Here is a 13,699-nt window from a genome sequence, read left to right on the forward strand (position 1 = left end):
GTAAGATTTTAAGATAGGTAAGTGAACAACAGTGGGTAAGGCACAAAGGCAAAAAACCAGCTCACATTGTTCATCTTGCCTAACAGTTTAGGCAAGGGGAAGACACTGAAGGGTTTCAACTTAAAAATGACATTAATTTTAAAACTGGAAAACATCCCTTTAGATGACAACAGATGAAATTTAAGGGTCAAGAGTCCAAATTAGATGTCTACTGCAGCAGCTGAGCTATCTTTACCACAATATTATACGGGTTAAAAGTAGACAACACTTTGATTTTGAAATATGAGTATTATCACCAAATGTATGCATAGACTATAACCATATACCGACATTAACCAATTAAATTTGGTATTTTATTATAACTTTCTTTTCATGCTTCCATTTGGTGATGATATTCAGTTTCTTCCAAAAAATTCAAAGTGTACTTAACATTCCCCTCAAGGCAGCTTTAGATGTACCCTAATAAAAAATTTGTAAGTTTTCCCTTTTTGGTACATTATTATGACCTTCCATAGTCAACGGCCAGATAAGGTAGCAAATAAACAACTATTCTGGAAGATGAGAATAGTATTCTTTTTCTGCGGCTTTACACATTCCATGAAATTCACCAATTACGATGACAGTACCAAGAAGAGAAGTCCTTCCAAGTCACCTAATTTTAAGGTGTACTTAATTATCATCTACTTTTACTAAAAGGAGTGCTCATCGAGAAGTCGAGCAGCCCCAAGACATTACTAAGAAAAATCTGATTCTGATTCTTAGGAGACCAACCCTCTTCTACTTGCAAGAATCAAGATTATCTTCCACATTTTTTTTTTTTTAAAGATTTTATTTATTTGACAGAGAGAGAGAGAAACAGTGAGAGAAGGAACACAAGCAGGGGGAGTGGGAGAGGAAGAAGCAGGCTCCCAGCAGAGCAGGGAGCCCAATGCGGGGCTCAATCCCAGGACCCTGAGATTAGGCCCTAAACTGAAGGCAGACGCTTAATGACCGAGCCACCTAGGCGCCCCTATCTCCGCATTTTAAGAGTGCAGGAAATCAGTTCACTGTGGCAAAACAGCTAAAATGTCTGTAGGAAAAATATTTTTCTTATGCAGAGATCATTACAAATAAGGCACATTATTTGAGATTCTTAGTAGTGAAGCACCATCCTAATGCCTGTGTTCTTTTTTTAACCAGTGGGATCCATTTTTAAAGGCTAAAGTTAAGAGGTAACATACCAATATAAAAGAGAACTAGAAGACTTAATTAAATGTACAACTTTGGCTTCATTTGCATAGTTGACACACACTAATCATTACTGAATATCTGAGAAACCTAAGGAGAACAGCTTATCAATCTACACAATCGCTAAGGCTCTTGAGGAAGACAATGGATTACAACTAATTTCCATATATTCCTGGATTCTAAGAAACTGAGTAATCTTGTTGACTTAAAACTCATTAACATGGGCTCCTAATTTTTAGTACCTACATCAATGAACTGAACAATTAGAAATTAGACCCTTGACATTCAGACTTAACAATGGTTTCAATAATATTTGATAACCCTTAATGTATGGTAAATAATATTTTAAAATTTTGTTAAAGGATATATCAAGATCTACTGCTCAGAAACTAAGTCCAGTCAAACACAATCCCATGACAATAAATTTTATTTCTCCAATTGCCTTCCCTACTTAGCAACTTCATAAATTGAAACAGGTCTCTGTACTTCTCTAAATGTGAAATAACATGGTTCCATATGAAACAAATACTCCCAAAGGGATTCCAGTTGAAACCCAAAAAGAAAAAGGAAAAAAACCATGTAAACTTTAGAGCAAAAAGAGTTAAAGGTCCCTAATAAATAAGCATACTTATAATGTAGGAAACAGGTATATAACATTAAAACTACCCAGTATAATACGTTAAGCATCCACACAAAGCTCTTATTTGTCTAACAAAGTTTTAAAGGGATAATTTGTCATTTTATTAGGCAAAATATAACTGCTTTAGGACACAAATTTCTGTGAAATCCTTTTGTTTGAAGTTGACAGAATGGTCCACTTTATATTTCAAATAATTTCTAAGAGGGGCACAGTAAGAATTATACCAGACCCTACTCAAAATGAACAAGCCTAACAAAACAAAATCCAACCTCTTTAATGACTACTACAGTTTTTAAAACGAAGAGAAGTAATGCTGATTCTTTGTAGTATTATGGCTAACAAGTTCCTGTATTACCACAAGAACTAGAAGACTAGACCAGAAATCTGGAATTCCTGAATCCTTAATAATAGAATTATCCACTATAAAATTTCCCCATTTTTCCCAGGGAAAACAAAAAAACAGTAAATGGGGTTTGAGAAGTTTTCTAAAGTATTTATCAGCCCCCCAAAAGCCACAACATACCAGTAATTTTACCAACAGAGGAGGTGGTATTCTAAACTCTATAATAGGCCATAGAAATCAGTTGTATAGAACAGACACAGAAATAGTCTCAAAATCAGGTAAACAAACAACGGCTATTACCACTTATGACATTTTATTGGCATATGACAATTTACAAGGGTCCCTGTTGCAATATACATCACACTGAGTAAGAATCGTTTAGCCATCTACATTCATTCGTATTGGGTAGTATTTTTACTCAAATTATAATTTAATTCCCAACACTTGATTTTAACTGTGACAAAAGGGAACAAATAGTAATTCCTTAAAGTTGGATGCAACTGGAAAAACATATTTTGCTATTTTATATTAAAATTCCTAAGATGTTGAAAGGTATACACACCTAGGACTGAGTCATGGCCTTCTTAAACAGCTTTCTTAATCCTTCCTGGAAATATCCTTTGGTTCACTTTTATTTTCCTTCTCTAGGCAAAGGAAGTCTGTTAATGCAGGTATCAGAGTTATTATTTTTCTGGCATTTGTTAACAAAATTCCTTACCAAGAGGAACCATTCAGCTTTACGATATGTTGTGAAGTGTAGAGTTAAATTGTGGCTTTAAAAAACACAACATAGGCTTTCATATGCTTGGCTCTGAAAAAGGTAACATCCACAATGGCATCCTACTGCAGAGTTCTATCATGCTTCCCACTAAATTCTTGTATAATCCTTTCCTCAATTTTGTTTAATAGAATAAAAGTAACCAAATCATTTATCTATTTGGATTAAAGCAATGCATTTGCACTTAAAGTATAACTTGCTGATAGGACTTAGGGAGCTTTACTCCCACTCCCTATTAAATAATTTCTCAGCAAATTCCCGTTCTCCTATTGTCTTAAGTGGAAAAACAAAACTGCACATTTACAGTCATGCACAGAGATTCAGTATCTAACCAAATAATTGTTAAAATAAAAGCTAAATTATCTGTATAAAATAAAATGGTTGTGAAAATTCTCCTGTGTTGAAGATTAAATCCATGTTGCTTTAGCATATAATTAAGTATCATTCTGACTAGGAGAATATTAGCTGTGTCCTGATTAATGCAATACAAACTTGCTTTGACAGTATTTCCTCTGCTCTGTTAACAATTTCAGAAAAGACAAAATAGGAGAATCATGCAATACTAAAGATCCCAGGGCCATACACATCACATATATTGAGTTTTGTTCTCGTATTTTTCCCTCTTACAATTCTTAGCAAATGCCCCTGGCTGCAATCAAGGTGCTAGGAGCACTGCAAATCATCAAGTGAGGATGAAAGATCCATGTACTTAAGATCTCTGAAAGTTTACACTAACAGAATAAGCATTACTAGTGCAAACATATACAGATAATTTGGTTGCTGAATTAACAAATGAAATTTGACTATCAATGAGCAGACAATACAAACTTAACACTGAAATTTACTATTTCCGATTTTCATCTTAAGAGCGATCAGCATAAACATACAGGTTATTCACATCTGAAAGATTATCTACCTGAAGAATAGAACCCTTGGGAAGAAAAAGAAAAAGCCATTTTATAAACTGCAACTGAAATAGGGAAAAAAGTAAAAGCAAGTTAGACCAATGTTGCAACAAACTTCCTGTCAAAACTTTTTATTGAAAAACAAGTTACTTAAAATACTACTAATGAACAAATGTTTTGGTTTGCCTATTTTTCCTTACGGTTAGACTACAAACTAATGTTTCAGCTATCCAGAAGCTCAAATAAATATGTAAGATATGAAATCAGGTACATCCTTCTAATGTATCAAGTTATTCTGCAGGATAATCCTCTTCCATACCAAGACCGGGATTACAGGTTTTGTTCTGTTTTACTTTTTTAAGGTAATACATTTGGTAGGAATGGACTTTTTATTTGTATTGTTACAGACCAGCTCCTCTCTCAAAAAGATTAACTGATACCTAAGACCATGACTCAAACTTTCAAATTAGAAGAGAAAGAGAACATTGAATTTTGAGCCCAGAAAGTAAAGGATCCTAAGAATAGTTTTTATAGGCCACTGCTTGCTTTCAGTTTAAAAAACAAAAAAAATCTCATACTTTTGGATCTTTTAATAGCTTGTACTTTTTAGCTATTGGTAAAGCTTTTTTTTTTTATTTTCTCTTAAACATCTGCTGACATGTTAAACTAACTTAGTTTACCAAAGTAAAAACCTTTTCTGTGGTACACCTCAAAAATTAGTCACCCTACAATGTAGTGTGTTTGAATTAAGGAGAATGTTAAACAGATGTATACAGTTAAAATAATTAGTGTGGTCTCTATAAACAACTTCTGTTCAGGGATTTGTATGTAGAGCTAACGTTTACTTCAGAATAAACATTAACAAACAGGGAAGGAAGAGAATCAGAACTTTCACAGAGCTGTACTTGACCATATCTTATAGACAAAGCGAATTACAATGCATGTAACAAAAACAGTAAAAGTATTTTTTAAAAGTTGATAGTTACAAATATGGTACGTAACAATTTTCTACTTTATTTCAGTACAATTTTCAACATACAGTCTACTATTTTTCAAGATATTTGAAGACTTAAAACAAAATCTCTATTGACTACTTGCAAACAGTAAAATTTAAGTAAAATGCTTACATTCTTATTTGAAAACAAAAATCAGGTAAAAAATGGTGGGTGCAAGTTCTGCTCTCTGTTGCAATCTCACTCCAGATTTACTATTCCTAAAATAAGAGAGAGAGAGAGAGAGAAGATTAGCAAAAATGTGGAGAGTGAAAATGATCCATAATAATCACTGTCCCTCAAAACGAAATAATTAATTAGCCCACCAAACCGTGTCAGAATCACTAACAAGCTGAAATTTTCTACCTTTTCTTCTTTGCGTCTGTCCTTCTTTTCTTCATTATTTTCCATGGTCTCTTCTTCATCTTCAACAATCCCGTCCCCTTGGTATTTGTCATGAGTCCATTTTGGACTGCTACCTGATTTTTTGAAGTTAAAGCGCCCTCTGCCACGTTGAAAAGTACCACGACCTCTTCCTCTTTTGGCCCAATAATCCACACCATCATCTCTGTCATCATGCTACAGAGAGGTTAAAAACAATCATCACTAAAATGTCTTTCTTATAAGGAAAATGATCACATCCCCTATGCTTAAGTCATGGTATAAATCTTCTGAAGACTAGGGTATGTAAGATTGGTAATGTTCTAAAACACATTAAACCAAAGCCAGTAACACTGAAGTTTTCGGCAAAAATATTTTCCATTGTGAAAGCAAATAATTACTGCTTTATAACCCAAGCATTGAGAGCTGTCAGATTTTTTGGAGAATTTCAACTGCTAAATTACTGCCAACTTCCAAAATTTTGACTTTTTTGCATTCCATTATTTCAATCTAAGTCCACTGGCTAACATACTATATGTAAATGAGATAAAATAACCAATAATGTCCCCCAAAAATTACCAGTCATAAAACATTAAAAAGTCATAAAAATATCATTACAACACTATAAAATCTGTTAAATAAAATAAGTGGTATGAATTACACCTTACATATAGGAATAGATTTTAAAATCTTACTGAGATTTAAAACTCGATGTACATTACACATCAATCTTCTAAGCTAGAGAATTTCACATGCCAATTCATGACCACATGGTCCCTAGAATAATACCTCAACTTGAATCTTCTTTACCAACATGAAGTACTATAGCTTTTTATTACTTTTAGCTATTATTTTAACCTTAATTTCTCATTAACTATATCCAAATACAGATATTCCCCAAATTATAAATTATTCCATTAATTTAAACAATCTGCAAACTTGAAAAGCACTTTATTTTATGGATGAGTATTACAAAATACAAAAACAAAAAGCCGAAGTTCTTCTGTAATGTAATTTAATTAATTGCTGCCCAACTCAAACTCTCAAGTCTGTCACTTTTAAAAAATGGAAAGTAGAGCAAAATAATGCCCCTTAATGAAACAACAGGTATAATGCAAACAATGTGCATAACCTATGGAATACTTGACCAACTGTCCAAAAGTCACGAAAACTTTTTCATAAGTATTATGTGATACAAGCACCTTTTCCAAAACACAATTCATGTAATACAGATCACCCTCACGGCATGAACTGCAAAGCTCAGTTACGTAAATAACACACCACGCAGAAGAGCAGTTACCAATTTCCAATAATCTATCTTTACCAAACCGATGAAAAGTGACTAGCTCGAGACGTGTAGGACTCCATAAAGAATGAATTTAGGAATGTCAGAAGTGTAGATTTCAGAATATCAGGAAGTTCAACAGAAACCTGAAATAAAGTATTTTAAAATACTCTGCCACTCAAAATCATAGCCACACAACTACATAATTTCAGGCTCTCTTTTGGTATTAGCACAAACAACTCTACAGTCTGTTTCTGGTGTTTACACAGTATTCTATCCATTTGTGGGAAGAAGCAAACAGGTTTTGGAGTCAGAGACATGGGTTTAAATCTAAACAGAGGCTGTGTGACTTTACTTCCTCATTTTAAAAATGGGAGACAGCCGTGAAAGAACACAGATGATCTGTAACAAGCGTCCAGCCGAGGGCATGACAAGCAAGCACTCTAACAGTGGTAATAACAATTTTTACTAAGGTAAGACACTGTTCTGAGCACTTTCCATGTATTTACTTATCTAATTCTCAAAGAACCCTATAAAATACTGTTACTAATCCCACTTCAGATATAAAGAAACTGAGGCACTGCGTTACTTGCCCAAGGCCACAAAACTAATCCTTTCCACTACTCCCTAGGCCCATCACCCAGAGAATTCATTTCCTAGGTATCTTGGTGGCAGTAAGTGATTACCATATAAGACAGCTAATAACAACATTCTCATGCTAAGTGAACTCTTAACCCTCAAGTTCTAACTTCCAAGATTTTAGTCCTACTACAATTTTTAAAAATTACTTCACATGATAAAGGGTCAGATAAGTGAGATATTTACAATGCACAAAACACATAAACAAAAAAGGCCATATTAGAACAAGACCTGGGGGCCTCTGGGCAGCTCAGTCCGTTAAGCGTCTAACTCTTGATTTTGGCTCAAGTCATGATCTCAGAGTCCTGAGACAGAGCCCTGCATCTGGCTCTGCACTCAGCAGGGAAGTCTGATCAAGATTCTCTCTCCTGCTCCCTCTGCCCCTTGCCGCTCGGCGTGCCCTCTCTCTCAAATAATCTTAAAAAAAAAAAAAAAAAAAAAAAAAACAAGACCTTCTGAATCCTCTCATCTTTTCTCAACAAAATGATCAAGTTTCAAAAATTGATCAAACCTCCTACCCTGAGGCCCCTTCCACACCAGGGATTTTTCTCTTCCTCAGAAGACAACATCAACACTGAGAGTCTGTCCACTTCCATACTTTCCCTACTTGATCCAACTCTTCACATACTCACCCCCCCTCCATAGAATTTCAGGTTCTAAGATAGACTATCCTTCCTAGAGTACTTATTATTGGAAACATTACCATATCTTTGCATAAATCAGAGATTAGAGATGAGAAAAGAATGCAACAAATGTTACTATTACTCAATATTGGAGAGAGAATGGTAGGGTGCTTTCAGAACCTGGCTCTCAGGCCCAAGGCATGGGTTCAAATCCACAGCCCTGTTCTACTAGGCATGTAACCTTGGTCAAGTGCTCAACCTCTGTACCCCATTGTTTTTCATCTGTAAAAGTGGAATAAAGGACTCATCTCAAAATGATTTTTTATAAGCATGAAATAAGTTTATGTATGTAAGACACTTAGAAAGGCGCCTACCTAGGACAATACATATGCTCAATAAATCTTACGTTGTTATTATTACTACTAAATATTAATGCTTCAGTACCAAAGTTCCATATTTGATTGAAATTATTCTGAAAGAACCTCAGGGAACATCTGTAAGTTTTCAACCTCATCTCTTCTGAATATTTTTGTTTATATTTCTATTCTTAGCAGTAGCAGTGTATAAAATATCTTTGCAAAAGCAAAATCTTTCAAATTTAAATATCCACGTAAAAACCAAAGCTGTTATTTTTCAATGGTTCATTAATTAAGAACCAAAATAATTAACTGTGGGAATAGATTTATAAGAAATATATTAACATTTTAATTTTCACTAGAAGTGAACATTAGTTTCTGTCAAATGCATGTTTTATATAGAAATGCAGGTTTTTAAATATAGCCCAGAACAGCAACATGTAAAATGTTACTGCTACTTGTAAGATGCTAAATTCTTAAAATAACACATTCTTCCTCTCATCAGTAAAACTACCACCTAAATGCCAAACTAAAATGATACATCCTAATTTAAGATAGAAATTACAACACCAGATTCTGAAAGAATGCCAGAGAAAAACAAAGGTCTGGCCTAAATTAAGTATTTGTAAAACATTCAAAGTATTAAATAATTAGCATCCACTTGTTCACCTCTCATTTCCCTCTTAACTTTCTGACCTTTAACATTTGGTTTCCTCTTCTAGCATTTTTTTTTTAAATGAACAGTGTGGCAATTTTACTATCACTCACTCCTCACCCCACCTTTGACAGGGTGGCCTTTTAATCTCTTCCAACTGAGCGATCTGGCTTTGGCTCCTAAATTTTTTCTCTCTATAGACCCGCCTTAGCAACAACCCATTGCACTCTGCATTTAATTTCTCCCAGGCACTTCGAGAACAGAACTTAATTTTCTCCTCAAACTGGATTCTTTCCCCTGTATTCCCGATCTTAGAGAGATCCCTTCATCTCACTACCAACCCCCAACTACATACAGGGTCCCTGAACAAGTCCTCATAAATGTTACTCAACTTTTCTAATATCTAAGCCTTTAGTTCGACACTCAGTAACTCTCAGATCTGTCTGTACAACCATGGTTTTTCTAAACTCTGGTTAAAATCCAAATTTATTAAGATATTATGGCCTTTCACAACTTGGCTTCTGCTTTTTCTTAATTTTACTAAACTTACACTAACCATCTAGCCATAGAGTTCTATCTCAAAATGTTTCACTCCTGCAATTTGCAGTACACCTGCCTATCTTTTAAACTCAAGATTCAAGCCCACTTCCTCTAAGAAGGCTCTCCTCAGCACTCTCTCCTTGGAAATAATCCTCCATTTCCTGCTTTGGAGGAAATTCACCGCATGTATTTAGAACATTTGTTTCTAAATTTGTTCCAGCCAAGAATTGAAATCATTATTTACTTTTGCATTCATAGTACCTAGTATAAACAGCAGTCTGTGAATATATAAATTCTTAAATCAAAAAGGAGATCAATCTTTTAAGCTTTCCTATAACTAAATATAATGCCTTTCCCTGTCCACATGGTCAACTCACACAATTCAAACAAGCTTAAATTTCCCCTCAGAGGAGCATGTATTGAGTAAATATTATGTATAATAACTCTAAAAATTTTTTCAGACCTTGGTCATTAAAGTACTCAAGAGAGTCAAATAGAAATTAATTTTTGATTGCCATTCTTCAAACAATATAGATCTACTTCAGCATATAGCTCTCTCCTCTCACTTAGCAGACAGGTTATGGGCATTCAGCGGTATTCATAAAAAGCCAAATAAAAGACACGATTCCATTAATCTAATATTATTTTCCTCCTTGCTTCTGCAAAACAACTAATCTTCAGAACTAGTCTCTGAAACAGACTTCTCTGAAAAGCTATGATAAAAGTAAGTATTTCTGCAAAGAGTTTTGGTATTTTCTAAATTATCTATAATGCTGGACCCTTTTCTCCCATGTCAAACTGCAGAAAATTTCCATCATTACCTAGAAACTCTTTCAGGACCCACCACCTCTAGTTCCATCCCTTAGAAAACTACTTCAAGAAGGAATTGTATCACAAGCACATTAGTGTACCTAGCAACTTTTCCACATGTAATTTTATCTTCCTTTTATTCCAATGGAAGTAAACAGCCTCCCTGAGATTCTTAATTATGTGTACTGTGAAAGAATTCTTCTCTTTGTCTTTCATTTAAACAGACAGCTGTGATGATGAAAGGTAAATCTTAATGAGAAGTTTCTATAACAGTCATCGTCTTATAGACAGATATGAAGCATATGTTAATGTTCTTCTCTGAATGTGGCTACTATCAAATCAGGTACATTTTTAATTTACCCTGATCAGACTATAGGTGCTATCAATGAAGTATAAACAGGACCAAAGGGACCCACGTTTTCAAAACTTCAAATCATCTGGGTCATGAATTTTTAAAAGGTTGCCTGCATTATGGTGAAAACTTCTCATAGTAGTGGATATCTGTACTCAAATGTATTCACCCAGTATGCTTTGAAAATTAATGCAAACCAAATAAACACAGATTTCTAACACCCACCAAGAAGTACTTCTTGCTCTTTGGGGTATATTCTGGATCCCATTCCTCTTCCTTCGGTCTCTTTTGAAAAGTAGTATTTGAGTTGTTTGGACCAGTATTTGTCCCAGCAAAAACTCCTCTGGCTCTTCCTCTGCCTCTAATTCGAAACTGATTAACATTAACAAAGTTGTTTAGTAATGCAATCAAAAGGTATTTAGTTACATGCAAACTCTAATTTTACTGCAGTAACAAAAAACATATTCCCTAATTTCCTTCCTAAATCTCAATTTCATAGCCACTGAGGACAGAAAGGGTGGCTATTTTATATTATAGGCAAAAAAAATTCTGCCTACTGACAGTTGAAAAGGTTAAGAAATGCAGTCAATCTAAGTATTAGCATAGTGACTGCACTTTCATGGCCTGAAATATTTTTAAATAAAAAAGTTAGTTCTTTTCCCTTTTACTAGCCAAAAGAGTTGTCTAATTCTTTGAATTATCACAGGAGTCCCAAGTGTTCAACTACACCTATCACAATATAAGCAAAGCTCTTCTCTTTCCTAAATGATCTAATTAATGAACCCTACTAATAATTGACTGGATACTTGCTTACAGTGGCAATCTGAATATAGAACTTGAAGAGTCAAGAAGATGCACTACTATGAAGTCATTAAATTAATAATTACAACAATTTTATGCAAATATGGGGATACCGTGTATGCTATGTAGAATAAAAAGAAAAATTATATGATTTCTATGATTACACGCATACAAGCAAGGACTAGAAGGCAAAATAGGCAAAATAAAAATAGTTGTAATACAGAGATTAGGGTTTTTTTTTAATGTTTTAAGGTATCTTAAGCTAAGTGATTAAAGAACTGGATCTCAAATCAGTAACTTTACTTGACTCTTGGGTCTTTATGCACTATGTACAGATATTCATTCCAAAGTTTAAAAAAGCATCTAGTTTATATATACATATGAATTTTTTTTAAATTAGACAAAAACACTTATTTTTTACTCTGTATGCAAAGAAAGCATCATCCCAGCTCCAGTCCCTCCTCCCAACCTTTAAATGGTGTATCTTAATGAAGATGTATCAAATAGTATTTCACTTTTCAAGACTAATTCTTGACTGTTAAGAGTAATGACTCAGGACAATGTCTAAATCATGTATTTTTAACTTTCCTTATGCACAGTGCTCTAAAGTCCTACCAACAATCAAAGGTATTTCTACTACTTACAAAGGTTCCTCGTGGTCGGCTAACTCCTCCAAAGCTTGAGTATTCTTTCAGTTCATGGTGAGTTTTAAATTCTTCTTCTCTTTCCTTCTTACTCTCCTTTTCTTCTCGAGAACTGGGAGAAGAAGGTGATGCTGAAGAGGATGAAGATCGAGAATGATCTTGCTCTCTACTTTTATGTTTACTGCAAAATAAACAAAGAAAACAAAAAAATATGTGCTACTTTAAAAAAGATAAAAGACCCTGTTGAATCTTATAATAAAAGGGATATTTTTCAAGTCAAAAAAAAAAAAAAAAAAAACTATCCCCTATTAAAATTATTACATAACTAAAATGATTGGGTGCTAAACTTTGACACAGTCTGTTTCCATTCTCCTTCAGTTATTTTTTTTTTTTTTACATAACTACTAAAAAACATGCTATGGCCTGCCAGTTAAAAACTAGCAGTCTGAAAACTTCAAGAATAAGGTTCAGTTCTTCAATATTTTTAACTTTTTTGTTGTTATTTTAAGGAAAGGAAAAGAAGAGTAGGAAAAAGTAAGAATGTTCTTAAGGCCAAGTTTCAAAATGACTGCAGTTTGTACACCCTGGGTTAGAACAGTTGGTATGGTCTGGGCCATAACTCCATGATAGAAATTAAAAGCATATGACATACAAATACCAGTCATAAATTAAAAAAACACGAGTAAAATCCACCATTTACCTAATGAATAGCAAGAAAACGATTATCTATGATACTGAGTATTCCTACTATGTATTTGACTCTATGATGATCAATTTTATATGGTTCTAATGCAACACCCGAAAAGGTCATACCTGCGATAACTCTTACCACTGCTAACAGTATCCATGGAAACATTACTTTGAAAGATAAATACACATTGCTATTTTATAAAAACTAGTCCTTCCTCCCCCCATCTCTCCCATGTTAAACCACTAGGTATCAGTTTAAAATTCTTGTACTCTGGGTGTTATGAGTTGAAAAAGTGCGGAATCAAGCATAACGAACCAAAGTTCTTACACAAACTGTTTCTAGAAATGCACTGCATTGAAGTCCAACCTCCTGATGTAGCCTGGATAATAGGACACATTAATTTGTCATTTTTTTTTTCAGTGTTAGCTTGCTATTCCAAAGTTTTTGTCCTCATCCACCATAAGCCGTGTAAAAGACAAATACATTTTTGCTGTAAAACAAATAATTTTAATTGTTTAAATTTAAACATTCGATTACACAGTCAAAATTGAAAGCAATTAAGCTGACAATTATTAAAGGCTAATTAGAAGCTAAAACCTAACTCACACAGTTTTAACAATTACCTGTCATCTTTGTAAGATTTGTATTCCTTGTAATCTTTTGGAGTTTTTTCCTGCTTTCTCGATCCACTGGATTCCCTGGAGCCCTTGGAATCCCCCCGTTCTTTACTTCTTTCTTTTCTCCGACGATCAATGTCATGCCGAAGATCAGCAGAATCACACCTTAATTTTTTATCTCCCTATAAAAAGACAAATGTAAAATACAGATTTCAGGAGAGAGATAAGAAAAAAATAATATATATATATATATATAGCCAAATTTTATGCCAGTTCCTAAACTGGCATTTTAGTATCAGAACAGAGTGGACCATAACATACTACTTCCACACTTAGTTTTAGTTTTTGTTAAAAAAATATGCTTGGTTGTTTTGACTAAACATTTGTATACACAGTGCAACGGGACTGGGGAAGTTATGA

The 13,699-nt window shown here is 34.0% G+C and overlaps 1 protein-coding gene across 6 annotated transcripts in view; it reads right to left on the reverse strand.

Annotated features, from left to right (window-relative positions):
• Positions 1 to 2,506: 2,506 nt before the first annotated feature.
• The window catches only part of BCLAF1 (BCL2 associated transcription factor 1), a 29,375-nt gene continuing 18,182 nt past the window's right edge, over positions 2,507 to 13,699 (reverse strand). For 2 of the 6 annotated variants that reach the window (XM_040627834.1, XM_008691059.2), the window contains exons 9-13: positions 13,286 to 13,461; positions 11,972 to 12,152; positions 10,752 to 10,898; positions 5,252 to 5,464; positions 2,507 to 5,106 (exon numbers count right to left, since the gene is read on the reverse strand). In XM_040627834.1, coding sequence (XP_040483768.1) covers positions 5,101 to 5,106; positions 5,252 to 5,464; positions 10,752 to 10,898; positions 11,972 to 12,152; positions 13,286 to 13,461 — 723 coding nt within the window. In that variant the 3' untranslated portion in view covers positions 2,507 to 5,100. Of the gene's footprint in view, positions 5,107 to 5,251; positions 5,465 to 10,751; positions 10,899 to 11,971; positions 12,153 to 12,367; positions 13,153 to 13,285; positions 13,462 to 13,699 lie in introns of those variants that run through there. The other 4 variants (XM_040627835.1, XM_008691060.2, XR_568759.2 and 1 more) reach the window with 3 other exon arrangements.

Source organism: Ursus maritimus, unplaced genomic scaffold (assembly GCF_017311325.1).
Source record: "Ursus maritimus isolate PB19 unplaced genomic scaffold, ASM1731132v1 scaffold_13, whole genome shotgun sequence".
Taxonomy (NCBI): domain Eukaryota; kingdom Metazoa; phylum Chordata; class Mammalia; order Carnivora; family Ursidae; genus Ursus; species Ursus maritimus.